General features: G+C 45.5%; 1 protein-coding gene across 1 annotated transcript in view; it reads left to right on the top strand.

Annotated features, from left to right (window-relative positions):
• Positions 1-11,345, top strand: part of LOC109877849 (inactive tyrosine-protein kinase PRAG1-like) — a 44,284-nt gene extending 32,939 nt beyond the window's left edge. The window contains exons 5-7 of the mRNA XM_020470077.2: positions 4,275-5,041; positions 8,217-8,498; positions 8,718-11,345. Of these exons, the coding sequence (XP_020325666.1) occupies positions 4,275-5,041; positions 8,217-8,498; positions 8,718-9,518 (1,850 nt within the window). The 3' untranslated portion in view covers positions 9,519-11,345. The remainder of the gene's footprint in view (positions 1-4,274; positions 5,042-8,216; positions 8,499-8,717) is intronic.
• Positions 11,346-17,829: the final 6,484 nt, after the last annotated feature.

The raw sequence follows: 17,829 nt of genomic DNA, 5'->3' as shown, positions 1-17,829 counted from the left end.
ATCCAATAAATGTCGTTCCACTTCATGATTGTGTCCCACTTGTTGTTGATTCTTCACAAAAAAATACAGTTTTATATCTTTATGTTTGAAGCCTGAAATGTGGCAAAAGGTCGCAAAGTTCAAGGGGGCCGAATACTTTCGCAAGGCACTGTATATATATATATGTATGTATATATATATATATATATATATATATATAAACAGAAATTGTCCGTAGAGCTCCAAGACAGGATTGTGTCGAGGCATAGATCTGGGGAAGGGTACCAAAACATTTCTGCAGCATTGAAGGTCCCCAAGAACGAAGTTGCCTCCATCATTTTTAAATTGAAGAAGTTTGGAACCTCCAAGATTCCCTAGAGCTGGCCACCCAGGCAAACTGAGCAATCGAGGGAGAAGGCCCTTGGTCAGGGAGGTGACCAAGAACCCGGTGGTCACTCTGACAGAGCTCAAGAGTTCCTCTGTGGAGATGGGAGAGCCTTGTAGAAGGACAACCATCTCTGCAGCACTCCACCAATCAGGCTTTTATGGTAGAGTGGCGACACGGAAGCCACTCCTCAGTAAAAGACACATGAAAGCCCACTTGGTTTGCCAAAAGGCACTTAAAGGACTCTCAGACCATGAGAAACAAGATTCTCTGGTCTGATGAAACCAAGATGGAACACTTTGGCCTGAAACCTGGCACCATCCTTGCTGTGAAACATGGTGGTGGTAGCATCGTGCTGTGGGGATGTTTTTTAGCGGCAGGGGCTAGGAGACTAGTCAGGATCAAGGGAAAGATGAACAAAGCAAAGTACAGAGAGATCCTAGATGAAAACCTGCGTTCATGACCTCAGACTGGGGCAAAGGTTCACCTTTCAACAGGATAATAAACCCTAAGCACACAGCCAAGACAACGCAGGAGTGGTTTCAGGACAAGTCTCTGAATGTCCTTGAGTGGCCCAGCCACAATTGGCCCAGTGTCGTCCAGATAAGTGGAGGGTTTGGTCGACAGAGATGTTGTTGTTCAATCAGGCTCTAGCGACTCCTGTGGCGAGCCGGGCATACTGCACACTGACACGGTCGCCAGGTGTACGGTGTTTCCTCAGACACATTGGTGGACTGGCTTCTGGGTACTGTGTCAAAAAGCAGTGTGGCTGGGTTGTGTTTCGGAGGACGCATGGCTCTTGACCTTCGCCTCTTACGAGTCCGTATGGGGGTTGCAGTGATGGGGCAAGACTGTAACTACAAAAAGGTTGCTTCAACAAATACTTATGTGATATTTCCAAAAATGTTTTCTCTAAAAACCTGTTTAAGCTTGGTCATTGTAGGGTATTGTGTGTAGACTGATGAGGGGGATAGAATAAGGCTATAACATAACAAAATGTGGAAAAGGTCAAGGGGTTGAATACTTTCCGAATTATCATTCCATTATCAGGACAGCAAACCCTTTTGGCGAGCAGCACTGCTTTGCCAAAGCAAGAGGAGAAGAGAGGCTTACTCAGTAAAAACCTCAAAACGATCAAAATCATTTGATCATTTGAATCCAAAGGTGTGCTATATGTTCATTGGTCATTTCATAGACAAATATTGATACATGACTAGCGCAAACACTTAGAATCTGCAGAAATGACACGTTAGTGGGTGCTTGCGATTTCAGATTTTAAAAAATGCTGATAGTGGTGTGATAGATGCCCAGTCTCCCTTATGGCTCAGCTTGGGTTCTTACATACACCACACACACACACACACACACACACACACACACACACACACACACACACACACACACACACACACACACACACACACACACACACACACACACACACACACACACACACACACACACACACACACACACACACACACACACACATATATCAAAGATCCCCTCTCTCTCACACACACACACACACACACACAATGTATGAAATAATCCAGCCTTCATATTAATCATCAGACTGTCCCAAATAACACCCTATTCCTTATATAGTCCATTACACTTCCCTATGGGCCCTGGTCAAAAGTATTGCACTATATATGGGAATTGGGTGCAATTTGGGAAGTACCCTATGTCATATCAGAGCTTACCCTATTCCCAATATAGTGCACTACTTTTGACTAGGGTCTATAGGACTCTGGTCAAAAGTAGTGCACTATATAGGGAATAAGGTGCCATTTGGGATGCAACACACAGTGTGGAATTATAAACAAGCATGTGGCGAGGATGTGTGGAATTATAAACAAGCATGTGGCGAGGATGTGTGGAACTATAAACAAGCATGTGGCGAGGATGTGTGGAATTATAAACAAGCATGTGGCGAGGACGTGTGGAATTATAAACAAGCATGTGGCGAGGACGTGTGGAATTATAAACAAGCATGTGGCGAGGATGTGTGGAATTATAAACAAGCATGTGGCGAGGATGTGTGGAATTATAAACAAGCATGTGGCGAGGACGTGTGGAATTATAAACAAGCATGTGGCGAGGGCGTGTGGAATTATAAACAAGCATGTGGCGAGGATGTGTGGAATTATAAACAAGCATGTGGCGAGGACGTGTGGAATTATAAACAAGCATGTGGCGAGGATGTGTGGAATTATAAACAAGCATGTGGCGAGGATGTGTGGAATTATAAACAAGCATGTGGCGAGGATGTGTGGAATTATAAACAAGCATGTGGCGAGGATGTGTGGAATTATAAACAAGCATGTGGCGAGGATGTGTGGAATTATAAACACGCATGTGGCGAGGATGTGTGGAATTATAAACAAGCATGTGGCGAGGATGTGTGGAATTATAAACACGCATGTGGCGAGGGCGTGTGTGTGTGGGTGAGAGACATAATTACCGTGAGAAGAGGTTCTTTGTAATCTGTAGTTTAATTCAAACTCCTTTTCTTTTTTCGCCCTTTTTCTCCCCAATTTCGTGGTATCCAATTGTTTTTAGTAGCTACTATCTTGTCTGATCGCTACAACTCCCGTACGGGCTCGGGAGAGACGAAGGTTGAAAGTCACGCGTCCTCCGATACACAACCCAACCAAGCAGCACTGCTTCTTAACACAGCGCCATCCAACCCGGAAGCCAGCCAGCCGCACCAATGTGTCGGAGGAAACATCGTGCACCTGGCAACCTTGGCTAGCGCGCACTGCGCCCGGCCTGCCACAGGAGTCGCTGGTGCGCGATGAGACAAGGATTTCCCTCCCGGCCAAACCCTCCCTAACCCGGACGACACTAGGCCAATTGTGCGTCGCCCCACGGGCCTCCCGGTCGCGGCCGGTTACGACAGAGCCTGGGCGCAAACTCAGAGTCTCTGGTGGCACAGCTGGCGCTGCAGTACAGCACCCTTAACCACTGCGCCACCCAGGAGGCCCTCAAACTCCTCTCTGATTGGATTGTGTATGTTCAGACTCCCCTGTGATTGGACTGTGTAAGTTCTACCCATCAATCAAGGTCATCTTCCTACCTTGTTAAAGACTAGCTCGCTAAACAATAAAACCTGTCCAATGAAGTAAGCCGACCCCTTAACAAGCTTTTTGACTGTTTAGAAAACCAGAGGGAGCCACAGCCTCTTCACTTTGTGCATGTACCAAATGGCATGTTATTCCCTACGTAGTGCACTACTTTTGACCATATAGGAGATAGGGTGCCATTTGGGACAGATTTAGTTTGCTCTCTGAGGGAAGAGAAGGAAGGTCCCACCATTCTAGTGTTCCTCCAGGGAATGTACTGTAGCCTGCCGTGGAGGGAGGAGGGTGTGCTGCTCTGCATTCATTCTGACTGACCTTTGTCCCAAAGTCATTAGCAACGTGTAAATCCAGAGCAGGGCCCTGTGTGTTAAGGGAGGTTTGCTGCAGAGGCTCTGCATAGTCTTTCCTAATGTCTCTGTGTCCATTCATCTTTTCATGCCAGCCAGGATTTACAGTTATACACACGCCTGTTGTCAAGGCCTGTACACACACACACACACACACACACACACACACACACACACACACACACACACACACACACACACACACACACTTCAGAGAAGTCAGCTCAGAGTTGTTTTCTAGTGTGAGATGTTTTGATCAAATGTTTTTTATATGCATATGGATTCGTCAACTGTTTGATCAGAGAAGTGTTGATGCTGCTGGTACTAGTAGTTCTCCAGTGTTTAAGTAAATTCAGTATATAAAAAAAAATGGAAATGTGCTTCAAATGTAATATTTTATCTTGTGCCTGTAGCCTGTCTCTGTGTGATATCCAATATCAACATGAATACTGATGACTTCTCTCTCGCTCTCTACAGGTTCCCACGATGCCCCTCGTCTGTCGTGCGCCTCCCCATTTCCCAGAAGCCCCATGGACTCCTCTCCAGTGTCTCCTCACCCTGACCCGTTCCCTAGCAACAACCTTTCCAACCAGCTGCAGCCACCGCCTCTCCCCGAGAAGAAGATGGTGAACCGCACTGTCTCCGCCCCTGACAGCGCAGCCGGGAAACCCCTGTTCTGGGCCTTCCCCCGCCTCCCCTTCACCGGTGGTTCCGAGAGCAACGCATCTCGTCCAGACGTACCATCCCTGTCCAGCCTCCCATCCTCCCCTGTCGACCCCCGTCCCCTCTACTCCTCCGAATCCCTAGAGCGCTGTCATGGCCCTCCGGGTCGCCCCCTGCACTCCCGGACCCTGGACGAACCCCTGAAAGTACGTGGTCGACTCGGAGGACACAGCCGGGGCAGCATCACCTCCTCCTCCTCCCCCCAGCTCAGCGGCCCTCACCTCTCAGCCTCCGGGCCCAGCCACGGCTCTAGCCTGCAGCTGCAGACCCTGCTCAGTAACATAGACAGTAGAGAGGGCATCTACTCTAAGCTGGGAGGCCTGTACGCTGAGTCGTTGCGGCGCCTGGCTCTGAAATGTGAGGACCACTTCACCCGCAGTCAGAAGAACACGCTGCGCTTCGATGAGAGCAACTGGTCCCTGTTCAAACTGACCTGTAACAAAGCCAGCTGTAATGCAGGCGATGCTGTGTACTACTCTGCTGCCTGCGCCTCCGACCCATCTAACTCCTACGCTGTCAAGGTGACAACATTAGATACCTTTCATCTCCATAGCTCTCTGTGTTCTCAAGTTTTACACTACACACACAGTCTAGGTAACTGAATACAAACTTTCTTAGTTAACCTTTATCTAGGCCCCTATTAGGTCAGAAGAACGCTTTCCCTAGGGAGATATGTCTATCTGTGTTCTTGAGTTTCAAAGTGGGATTGTTTTGGGGGCCAAGCATGTGGTGCTTGACAATCAAAATGTTTTGCTATCAAGGACTCTGGTGTTTAATGTTTATAATAAGTCTGAAAGACAAAACAACAAGGCTGAGAATACATTTAGAGGGGGGGGGGGGGGGGGCGTGTGGAATTATAAACAAGCATGTAGCAAGGACGTGTGGAATTATAAACAAGCATGTGGCGAGGATGTGTGGAATTATAAACAAGCATGTGGCGAGGATGTGTGGAATTATAAACAAGCATGTGGCGAGGATGTGTGGAATTATAAACAAGCATGTGGCGAGGATGTGTGGAACTATAAACAAGCATGTGGCGAGGATGTGTGGAATTATAAACAAGCATGTGGCGAGGACGTGTGGAATTATAAACAAGCATGTGGCGAGGACGTGTGGAATTATAAACAAGCATGTGGCGAGGATGTGTGGAATTATAAACAAGCATGTGGCGAGGATGTGTGGAATTATAAACAAGCATGTGGCGAGGACGTGTGGAATTATAAACAAGCATGTGGCGAGGGCGTGTGGAATTATAAACAAGCATGTGGCGAGGATGTGTGGAATTATAAACAAGCATGTGGCGAGGACGTGTGGAATTATAAACAAGCATGTGGCGAGGATGTGTGGAATTATAAACAAGCATGTGGCGAGGATGTGTGGAATTATAAACAAGCATGTGGCGAGGATGTGTGGAATTATAAACAAGCATGTGGCGAGGATGTGTGGAATTATAAACAAGCATGTGGCGAGGATGTGTGGAATTATAAACACGCATGTGGCGAGGATGTGTGGAATTATAAACAAGCATGTGGCGAGGATGTGTGGAATTATAAACACGCATGTGGCGAGGATGTGTGGAATTATAAACACGCATGTGGCGAGGGCGTGTGTGTGTGGGTGAGAGACATAATTACCGTGAGAAGAGGTTCTTTGTAATCTGTAGTTTAATTCAAACTCCTTTTCTTTTTTCGCCCTTTTTCTCCCCAATTTCGTGGTATCCAATTGTTTTTAGTAGCTACTATCTTGTCTGATCGCTACAACTCCCGTACGGGCTCGGGAGAGACGAAGGTTGAAAGTCACGCGTCCTCCGATACACAACCCAACAAAGCAGCACTGCTTCTTAACACAGCGCCATCCAACCCGGAAGCCAGCCAGCCGCACCAATGTGTCGGAGGAAACATCGTGCACCTGGCAACCTTGGCTAGCGCGCACTGCGCCCGGCCTGCCACAGGAGTCGCTGGTGCGCGATGAGACAAGGATTTCCCTCCCGGCCAAACCCTCCCTAACCCGGACGACACTAGGCCAATTGTGCGTCGCCCCACGGGCCTCCCGGTCGCGGCCGGTTACGACAGAGCCTGGGCGCAAACTCAGAGTCTCTGGTGGCACAGCTGGCGCTGCAGTACAGCACCCTTAACCACTGCGCCACCCAGGAGGCCCTCAAACTCCTCTCTGATTGGATTGTGTATGTTCAGACTCCCCTGTGATTGGACTGTGTAAGTTCTACCCATCAATCAAGGTCATCTTCCTACCTTGTTAAAGACTAGCTCGCTAAACAATAAAACCTGTCCAATGAAGTAAGCCGACCCCTTAACAAGCTTTTTGACTGTTTAGAAAACCAGAGGGAGCCACAGCCTCTTCACTTTGTGCATGTACCAAATGGCATGTTATTCCCTACGTAGTGCACTACTTTTGACCATATAGGAGATAGGGTGCCATTTGGGACAGATTTAGTTTGCTCTCTGAGGGAAGAGAAGGAAGGTCCCACCATTCTAGTGTTCCTCCAGGGAATGTACTGTAGCCTGCCGTGGAGGGAGGAGGGTGTGCTGCTCTGCATTCATTCTGACTGACCTTTGTCCCAAAGTCATTAGCAACGTGTAAATCCAGAGCAGGGCCCTGTGTGTTAAGGGAGGTTTGCTGCAGAGGCTCTGCATAGTCTTTCCTAATGTCTCTGTGTCCATTCATCTTTTCATGCCAGCCAGGATTTACAGTTATACACACGCCTGTTGTCAAGGCCTGTACACACACACACACACACACACACACACACACACACACACACACACACACACACACACACACACACACACACACACACACACACACACACACATATATCAAAGATCCCCTCTCTCTCACACACACACACACACACACAATGTATGAAATAATCCAGCCTTCATATTAATCATCAGACTGTCCCAAATAACACCCTATTCCTTATATAGTCCATTACACTTCCCTATGGGCCCTGGTCAAAAGTATTGCACTATATATGGGAATTGGGTGCAATTTGGGAAGTACCCTATGTCATATCAGAGCTTACCCTATTCCCAATATAGTGCACTACTTTTGACTAGGGTCTATAGGACTCTGGTCAAAAGTAGTGCACTATATAGGGAATAAGGTGCCATTTGGGATGCAACACACAGTGTTTGGCTTTGCACGTATTGTACATGATGAAACTCATTCATCATAGCTGCCATAAGTGTACCAGTGTTTGTCTGCTTGAAAACAAGATCGGAATGAATGCAGGATTTAAAGCTTGGTGACAGCGAGTGAGAATACTAAATCTCACCAAGTGCAAGTAGAGAATGTGTTAATGTCTCTACTTGAAGTAGTACAATAAGGGGAAAGACTCTTGCAAAGTCTCTTGTGACAGACGAGTAGCGTGCAAGCACACAGGCGAGATTTCATTCTGGATGCAGAGATAGTATACAAGTTATAAAACTGCTTCAATATAACTGAAGTATTTCCACATTCTGTCCACATCAGGGCTTTGACTCTTGTATATCAATGTAATTCAAGTATTTTCCCCACTATGCACATTGTGGTCTAAGCAGTCTCTTCCTCCTCCACTCTGTTCTCTGAAAGTGCCAGGCAGACATTTTCCTAATTCTCTCCACATCATGGCGTTGACTCTCCCCTCCTCCATTCTCTACCTAACTATAACCAGTATGTTTCTCTCTCTCCCTCCAGATCTGTAAGAGCCAGACCTCTGAAGCCAAGCAGGGTCACCTCTACGGCTTGTCTGTCCAGCAAACCCTCCCGCCCCACTTCAACCTCCAGCAGGACTGTGGTCACTTCATCGCCTGCGTCCCCCAGAGCATGCTCCCCCCTGACGAGGCTTCACTGCCCCTCGGGCCCAACCCCACGCAGGGGGACAAGGAACGCGTGGTGGTTATCACCCAGGAGGTGCCACAGCAGAGTACGGCAGACTTCGTGAAGGAGTGGGCGTCCTTCCACCAGGCTCAGCCAGAGGTCAGTTGTCTGTCTGCGTCTCAAATGGCACCCTAGGCCCCTGGTCAAAAGTAGTGCACTATATAGGGAATATGGTGCCATTTGGTACACTCATGGCTTTCTTCATTTTTGCTTTAAGCTTTCAGCCTTAAAAAAAAATCTTGTTTTGATGTACGTACAGAGCTTTGTGATTTCTGATGAATAGCGCTCTACTATTTAAATGTTTTGTTTTTTATCTAGGTGTACGAACGGCGGGTCTGCTTCCTGCTGCTGCAGCTGTGCAACGGTCTGGAGCACCTAAAGGAGCACGGGGTCACACACCGCGACCTCTGTCTGGAGAACCTTCTCCTGATCCCTCACCGTCGCCCCCTGCAGGCCAACCCCAATGCCCCCTACGACCAGAAGCACCTCCCCCGCCTGGTCATCGCCAGCTTCGCCAAGGCCAAGCAGCGAAACACTGAGGATTCCGCTGCCAATGATCCCCGCATTAAACGCGACCACGCCCGCCTGGCCCCGGAAATCGTGTCGGCCGCCCAGTACCGGAAATTCGACGAGTTCCAAACGGGAATCCTGATCTACGAGCTGCTCCACCAGCCCAACCCATTCGAGGTGAGCCCAAAACTGAAAGAACAGGACTACAACTGTGAGGACCTGCCCCCCATTCCTCCAGTCTCCCTCTACTCCACTGGGCTCCAGAGACTAACCCGGCTGCTCCTCCAGCCAGACCCAATGAAACGCATCCACATCCAGGAGGCCAAGCGGGTGCTGCAGAGCCTACTGTGGGGCCCCCGGAGGGACCTGATGGAGCAGCAGCGGTGGGGGAACCGAGACAGGCTGGGCCCCGGAGAAGGGCCATGCCACGAGGGCCTCCTCAACTGGCTGGACGTGAAGAGAGCCCTGCTGATGATGAAGTTTGCTGAGAGGTCTCTGGAGCCGGAGAGGAACGCAGAGTTGGAGGACTGGCTGTGTTGTCAGTACTTCAGCGCCGCTCACCCTCTGTCCCTGTGTCATACTGCTGAACTGCTCTACTCACTCAAATGACTGAAACACTGACTGGACAAACTGTCTGAATCCCAAATCATCCCCGAACTCCCTAGGCACTCCATGAGATCTGAAAAGATTGGATAGTTTTAGGATTGGGGTGAGTTTGTGGACAATGTGTAGAGACAATGAACCAATGCCTTGGGTTTCCCTGTATCTGTCACGGAGGATATACGAAAATACAATGTGAACCTGCTGCCTGCCTGCCTCCTTTACAACGACATGCATGAAAGCAAGGCATTACTGACTGACCATTCAGCTTCTACTGTATGTGTTCTAGTTTACAGACTGCTGTTTTGTTTACTGTATGGACTAAGGCAGACCACTGGAGATTGTCCAAAAGCACAGCCAGGCCAGGGATGGACAGAACAGCCTAACATGGAATGGTCTCTCTGGCCAGACTGAGCATTCTGCACTCTCCACCCCAAACACAGCCCCTGTGAGAAGAGACTTGCACAGAATGGAGCAAATCAGACAAAGATTTACACTTACTATAATGCAAAGTACTAATGAACAACAGTCGAGCCAAGACATTCTAACTGTTACGGTCCTGTGTTGTCCTTAATTAAAAGGACTTCTTGATACCCATTGCCCTTTGAAATAGTAAGAGCTCTCAATGGTATTTCATCCCTGTCCACTCCAGCAAGTCTTGACATAAATGTTTGATTGTGCCTGTGCAGCTATTTAACTTTTATTTGCTCATTACAAAATGTAAATAGAGGGTCACACACAAGTATTTACATTGGCCTATATTACAATGGCACATATAGTAAAAGTGTTGACACAGAGTCGACAGGTTCCTGAATGATGCTTACTATTCAGTGTCAAGGTATGCTGTTGCATCTCACCTTGTTAATCCATATGGGGAGTAAGGCTATTGGTCTTTAGAGAGGCAGCCATTTTAAAGGCAACGCTGTTTTGACTGAATGGAACTAGTCTGACCTGAACCAATTCAAAATGTGTACTGCCTAATGACACTTAATACGGTGTGTATTGCATTAGTTAAGATGGCCAGAACCACCACTGCTATGGCCCCACTTACGCCAATACTTACCTTAATATCATCTACAATTGTTGTTTTCGATATTATAAAATTGTTACAGTGCCTTTAGTTCTCCATGTGTTATGGTGACTGAGAACTTAATTGTAAATCGTAATCCCTATACACCCTCTTCGATATGTGAAACTGGAATTTCACAGACTAGTCTGGAGACAGATATAACTTGTACATACAGAGATTGTAGATCAACTGTTGTGCCCCACTCAAGCAGGTCTTAATAATTGCAATGGATAAGATCCATAGTGAAAGTATTTATGATATCCAATTGTATAACCTGTATTAGTCACTGGAATGCCTTTTTGGTTTTTTGGTTACGTCCAAAATAACACTATATTACCTACATGGTGTACTACTTTTGACTAGGGCCAATATAGGGTTTTGGTCCAAAGTAGTGCACTATTTAGAGAATAGGGTGCCATTTTGGGAAGCTACCTGTGATTGTTTTTCCCTTTTTATTACTTTGTTTGTTTTAGAGGTTGATGTTTTAATGCTTCTGCTGTTGCGCTTGCTGTGTCTCCTCTCCTTTGCCAGTGCACTGCAGCAGACTGCTTCCACACACACTTTAACTTCTTAGCTTTTTCTCCAATGAGAAATATGGCCTGAGGCTGCAAAGGAAACAGTCCAAATACTGTTCTATTCCACTGTGGTTATCATTATGGGACTAGAACATTTACACTTCTCTGATGACTAACCAGTTATTAACAGAATTTGTGAGCCTCACCTGCATCTATTAATAAATTGTAAATGTTTTCACACATTCACACCAATCTCCGTCTCAGTCTTTCTGTTTTGAATCAATGGGTGGAACCTGTGAATGGATATAAGTGTGCTGCTGATTATGGCCTGGTACTTTGTAAGACCTTAGCTGCTAATGAAATGGAGAAAAAAAAGGCTTGAATGCCTGAGTCAGGGAGCTGTAAGGAAAATGTGAAAGCCCATTTGTACAAAATGGTACAAATGTGGTACCAAGCAGTCAGTGGAGGCTCCTCAGAGGAGGAAGGGGGGACCATCCTCCTCAGTGATTATCATAAAAATGTCAATTGTAAAATGTTTAGAAAGTTGTCCTTTTTAAATAAAACTTTACTAAATATAAACACGCCACCAAATGACTGATTAAAAAGGTCTACAGTAGCCTTAAGAGCACTCTGTAGGGTAGCGGCCATGGTGTAGCTGGAGGACAGCTTGCTTCTGTCCTCCTCTGGGTACATTGACATCAATACAAAACCTAGGAGGCTCATGGTTCTCACTCCCTTCCATAGACTTACACAGTAATTATAACTTCCGGAGGACGTCCTCCAGCCTATCAGAGTTCTTGCAGCATGAAGTGACATGTCCACCCAATCAAAGGATCAGATAATGAATCTAGTACTGAAAGCATAACCTACAGTTAGCTAGCACTGCAGTGTAGAAAATGGGGAGTAGTTGACTCAAAGAGAGAGAAAGACAATAGTTGAACAGTTTTGAACAAATTTATTTTTTCCAAAACGAAGGAGAAGCAAGAGAGAGATTTCCTTTTTTTTCAGTTTCACTTACTTAGCAAGCAAATGCAACTACCTAGTTTAGCCTACTGAAACACCCTGCTCAGAAAGAGGGATGCTATGTTATCTAGCTGGCTATGACTTTCCAAAACAACGCTGGAACTCTTCCAATTCATTCATGGTAAGCTTTTGGTATTAGTCATTTATTGCCACCAGGGGCCCACCGGTGTAACTGCTTCCTGACTGCACACTAACGTTACTGCATGATTGTAGTGGGTTTACTAACGCGTTACTTATATTAGCTATACTTTAGCTAACATGGTGACAACGATGTAGGCAGAGTGTAGCGGTTTGGTTTGGAAAGGTTTTTTTCGCCTGGCCACATACAGCTGATGTGTTGTGCATTGAAGTCCACAAGCAAAGGGAAGAAGTGAGAGGATGAGAGTGCATGGATGCAAGAAGGAATACAATGTGGCTGCTATGAAAGTGAACTGTGTTTACGCCTGATCAGGGCTGTATTCATTCTGCTAATTCTGTTGAAAAGATTTATTACGCGTAACCAAACGGAACAAAGCGGGGATAATTATACTGGAATTTGTCCAATAGAAACTATTGTTTGCAACTGTTGGACTAATGATTACACCCTATATCAGCTAGATGCAGGCAAGAGTGTGCAAGGCAGTACTGAATGTCACTGTCTGTCACCTCAAAATTGTCTCTCGACCTGTGTGCAACTACATTGTTAACTTTCATTCATAGGCTAGGTTCCAGCAACCTCATAATGGGTATAGGGAAAATCTAATAATCATGAGGTAGCCTAAACCGATCACTGTTCCATTGAACTGGGTGAATGGAATATGAATGAGAGTCAACCAATATGCTGTAATAGAAATAAGGCCATGCTCATGAAAAAATAAATTGTCCTCCCTCATCTTAAACAGCACTGACCGCCACTGCAAGCAGAAAGTCTCTGCAAGGAAACGACAATTTAACATTCCTGGTTGTAATCTCTCTGTAATTCAACATTACACAATGTGGAGGTTTCAGTCGTCACATTGTGAAAAATGTGGTAAAAATTTGAGATCTAACAAACTGTTTCAGGAAGGACCAAGGCACTCTTCGTGCAAATTAAATGCCTTCATTATGGTTCAATTGAGCCAACATATCTGCCACTGCTACAGAGACACACACACACACACACACACAAACACCACAGCAACCTTCAGTCCTCCACTTTTACCCTAGGGGAGTGGGAGAGCTCAGGTCAGACGTGGGATGAAAAGCTGTTGGGAGGTTTTGGGTCTCTATAGATTAACATTAACCAACCCCCTGTCACGATTCAATTCACTTCACTTTGATTTCCAAATCTATGAGATCTCATGAGGACTGAATGTACGAATATGTATAAGTTCCTACTGAGTATGAAACACAATGTATGTCAAACACAAGAAGATTGGGCAATAATTTGAACGTTTAGAATCGCTGCTCCTTTTCGGCTAATTTATCACGATTCCTCCTCTGTTCAGGTAATCCTCATACCCTTAAATCATAATGTTCCTCTGCTGTACAGAGGGATTTTTGGAGTGGTTACACAGTTGTAAACAACAAGCCTGTACAAGCCAGATCTGCACTCCACTGAATCTGTTTTGACAATAAGCGAAGGCATACCGAGAGACAGTTGTTTACCACATCGGCCTGCCTACACCCGAAATGACACCCTATTCCGTGCATTACTTTTGACCAGGGCTCATACGGCTCTGGTTAAAAGTAGTGCACTATATAGGAAATAGGGTGTCATTTGAAATGCATGTTTAGACTTCACCTAGCTGCAGAAGGTGTAGGGGAGACAGGACCTGTGTCTCATAATTTCTACTATTTTATGTATTAGTCAGCCTTGCAAGTTTCAATTCAGCACCAAACTCGTGTTTTCACAATTTACATTTTTAAGTATATGAACTCATGGAGAAACCATCCAAAGCTGAAATTGTCCTGTCACCCCAAACCTTTCAGATACCCAGCCATGCAATTGCTCAAACACAAAACAAACGTCTTCCTTGAACATAACTGACATGAATGACAATGTAGCTAGAACACTTCAAACCTGTTACCGGTGTTTATAATGCAAGGATGACGCCTAGTGGTCCAAAGGACACATTACATGTAGGTCATAGTTTAATTACAGCCAGCAAAGGGGGACAGTGCAGAGCTGTGGAAAGGAGTGGGTGTGTCGAAAGCGATCTGCTATATGTTAGACGGTGTTGATTGAGTCGTGTTGTTTTTCTTTCGTTTATTACCAGGCAACTATCATACATTGAATTACCATACTGCAAGAGTTTGGACTTGTGTTTTTAAGCCAGAGGATGAGTCTGAGTGGCACTGTTAGTTTTACACAATTAAGTGTTCAGTTATAAAACTGACTTTTGTTTGTTTTTCATTAAAAGCATTGATGGGTGCACTGTTGCTTCATGTGTTGTATGCTTATTGTGACTTTCACCCTGATATTGGATATTTCCCACACCGTTGCCAGACAGTAGTGCTTGTCAAGCGGGAGCAAAGAGCACTGTGTCCCGGTGATGTTGCCTTTAATGCCCATTGAGTAGTAGAATGTATGTACAGTGTATTCAGAAAGTATTCAGACCCCTCCACTTTTTCCACATTGTTACGTTACAGCCTATTCTAACATGGACCCCCCCCCCCCCTCAAACTACACGCAATACCCCACAATGACAAAGCAAAAACATGTTTAAAATTTTAGCAAATAAAAAACTGAAATATCACATTTACATAAGTATTCAGACCCTTTACTCAGTACTTTGTTGAAGCACCTTTTGGCAGGGATTACAGCCTCGAGTCTTCTTGGGTTATGAGGCAGCGATATAAGGCACTGCATCGCAGTGCTAGAGGCGTCACTACAGACCCTGGTTCTATCCTGGGCTGTATTACAACCGGCCGTGATCGGGAGTCCAATAGGGGCGGCGAACAATTGGCCCATCTGGGTTAGGGGAGGGTTTGGCCGTCATTGTGAATAAGAATTTGTTCTTAACTGACTTTTGGGAGTATTTGGGGGAGTTTCTCCCATTGTTCTCTGAAGATACGCTGAAAAGCTGTCAGGTTGGATGGGGGAGATTTTAAAAATAAAAAAAAATCTAATTAAATAAATGTAAAACTAAATAAATGTTTTAAACCACTGAACAGCTATTTTCAGGTCTCTCTAGAGATGTTCGATCGGGTTTAAGTTCGGGCTCTGGCTGGGCCAGAACTCAAGAACATTCAGAGACTTGCCCCGAATCCACTCCTGTGTTATCTTGGATGTGTGCTTTGGGTCATTGTCCTGTTGGAAGATGAACCGTCGCCCCAGTCGGAGGTCCTGAGAGCTCTGGAGCAGGTTTTCATCAAGGATTTGTCTGTACTTTGTTACATTCATCTTTCCTTCGATCCTGACTAGTCTACCTGTCCATGCCGCTGAAAAACTGCCACCACCACGCTTCACCGTAGGGATGGTGCCAGGTTTTCTCCAGACGTGACGCTTGGCATTCAGGCCAAATAGTTCAATCTTGGTTTTATCAGATCAGGGAATCTTGTTTCTCATGGTCTGAGAGTCCTTTAGGTGCCTTTTGGCAAACTCCAAGTGGGCTGTCATGTGCCTTTTACTGAAGAGTGGCTTGTATCTGGCCACTCTACCATAAAAGGCCTGATTGATGGAGTGCTGCAGAGATGGCTGTCCTTCTGGAAGGTTCTCCCATCTCCACAGAGGAACTCTGGAGCTCTGTCAGAGTGACCATCTTGGTTACCTCCCTGACCAAGGCCCTTATCCCCCGATTGCTCAGTTTGGACGGGAGTCTGGCTCTAGGAAGAGTCTTGTACGTTCCAAACCTCTTCCATTTAAGAATGGAGTTCACTGTGTTCTTGGGGACCTTCAATTATACAGACATTTTTTGGTACCCGTCACCAGGTTTGTGCCTCGATACAATCGTGTCTCGGCACTCTACTGACAATTCATTCGACCTGATGGCTTGGTTTTTGCTCTGACATGCACTGTCAACTGTGGGACCTTTTATCGACAGGTGTGTGCAATTCCAAATCATGTCCAATCAATTAAATTTACCACAGGTGGACTCCAATCAAGTTGTCGAAACATCTCAAGAATGATCAATGGAAACAGGATGCACCTGAGCTCAATTGAGTCTCATAGCAAAGGGCCTTATGTAAATAAGGTTTTTCCGTTTTATTTTTAATAAATTAGTAAACATTTCTAAAAACCTGTTTTCGCTTTGTCATTATGGGGTATAGTGTGTAGATTGATGAGGAATTATTTTAATCCATTTTAGAATAAGAACTCCTTCAAGACGGTTGGAAAAGCATTCCATGTGAAGCTGGTTGAGAGAATGCCAAGAGTGTGCAAAGCTGTCATCAAGGCAAAGGGTGGCTACTTTGAAGAATCTAAAATATATTTTGATTTGTTAAACAGTTTTTTTGGTTACTACATGATTCAATTTGTGTTATTTAATAGTTTTGATGAACACAGTGGCCTTCTACTTGAATGAGTAGGTGTGTCCAACGTTTTGATGAACACAGTGGCCTGCTACTTGAATGAGTAGGTGTGTCCAACGTTTTGATGAACACAGTGGCCTTCTACTTGAATGAGTAGGTGTGTCCAATGTTTTGATGAACACAGTGGCCTTCTACTTGAATGAGTAGGTGTGTCCAACGTTTTGATGAACACAGTGGCCTTCTACTTGAATGAGTAGGTGTGTCCAACGTTTTGATGAACACAGTGGCCTTCTACTTGAATGAGTAGGTGTGTCCAACGTTTTGATGAACACAGCGGCCTTCTACTTGAATGAGTAGGTGTGTCCAACGTTTTGATGAACACAGTGGCCTTCTACTTGAATGAGTAGGTGTGTCCAACGTTTTGATGAACACAGTGGCCTTCTACTTGAATGAGTAGGTGTGTCCAACGTTTTGACTGGTACTGTATGTATCAAGGTGATCAATATTAGTTATGGAAAAGTGGCAACAAATCTGACCAATTAGCTGATTCGCATTCCATACACCCACTACTTTCGACACACCCACTCGCCCATACTCCGGTCACCATATTGGGCTGCAGCTACCCTTACTTGGAGCAAGCAGCAGACCGCTCAACATCACAACAAGTTGGCTATTATGAACTGAAATACTTTAGGCATTGCACCCTATTCACTTTATAGTGCACACTGCCCATAGGGCTCTGGTCAAAAGTAGTGCACTATATAGGAAATAGGGTGCCATTTGGGACAGTACCCAGTTCATGCCATGGTTAATATGATAAGCATAGTCTGGCATTTTGATTTGGGGCTGGCTAAAGACATGAAAGGAAATGAATCAGCCTAAAGCGTGAATGTTGCTGCATTTGTCTCCATAGGCTTCACATACCAATATAAGACTACCGGTAAGTACACATCATAATGGCAGTGGCCAGATTGGATGAGGCAATAGGTATAGGCCAGTTGCTTTGTCAGCCTTTCAACAGTTATGTATGAATGTTATGTTTTACTCCGAGGTAAAAAAAAAAAAAAGGTCACTGGGGTCAATTTAAGCACTGACTTGTCTTGGGTTACGTTCCAAATGACACCCAGGGAATAGGGTGCCATTTGGGACGTATTCTTGCTTTGCCTCTGGTAATAGCATCCAAGATAAATAGCTACTTCTCAAAGCTTATCCACCAAACATACTGACATTGACACCTTTTAGAGCCAGATAAACAATCCAAGGCTATATCCTCATCCCAAGG

This window comes from Oncorhynchus kisutch, linkage group LG23, assembly GCF_002021735.2.
Source record: "Oncorhynchus kisutch isolate 150728-3 linkage group LG23, Okis_V2, whole genome shotgun sequence".
NCBI classification, from domain to species: domain Eukaryota; kingdom Metazoa; phylum Chordata; class Actinopteri; order Salmoniformes; family Salmonidae; genus Oncorhynchus; species Oncorhynchus kisutch.
This window is presented reverse-complemented; position numbering and strand designations above follow the sequence as displayed.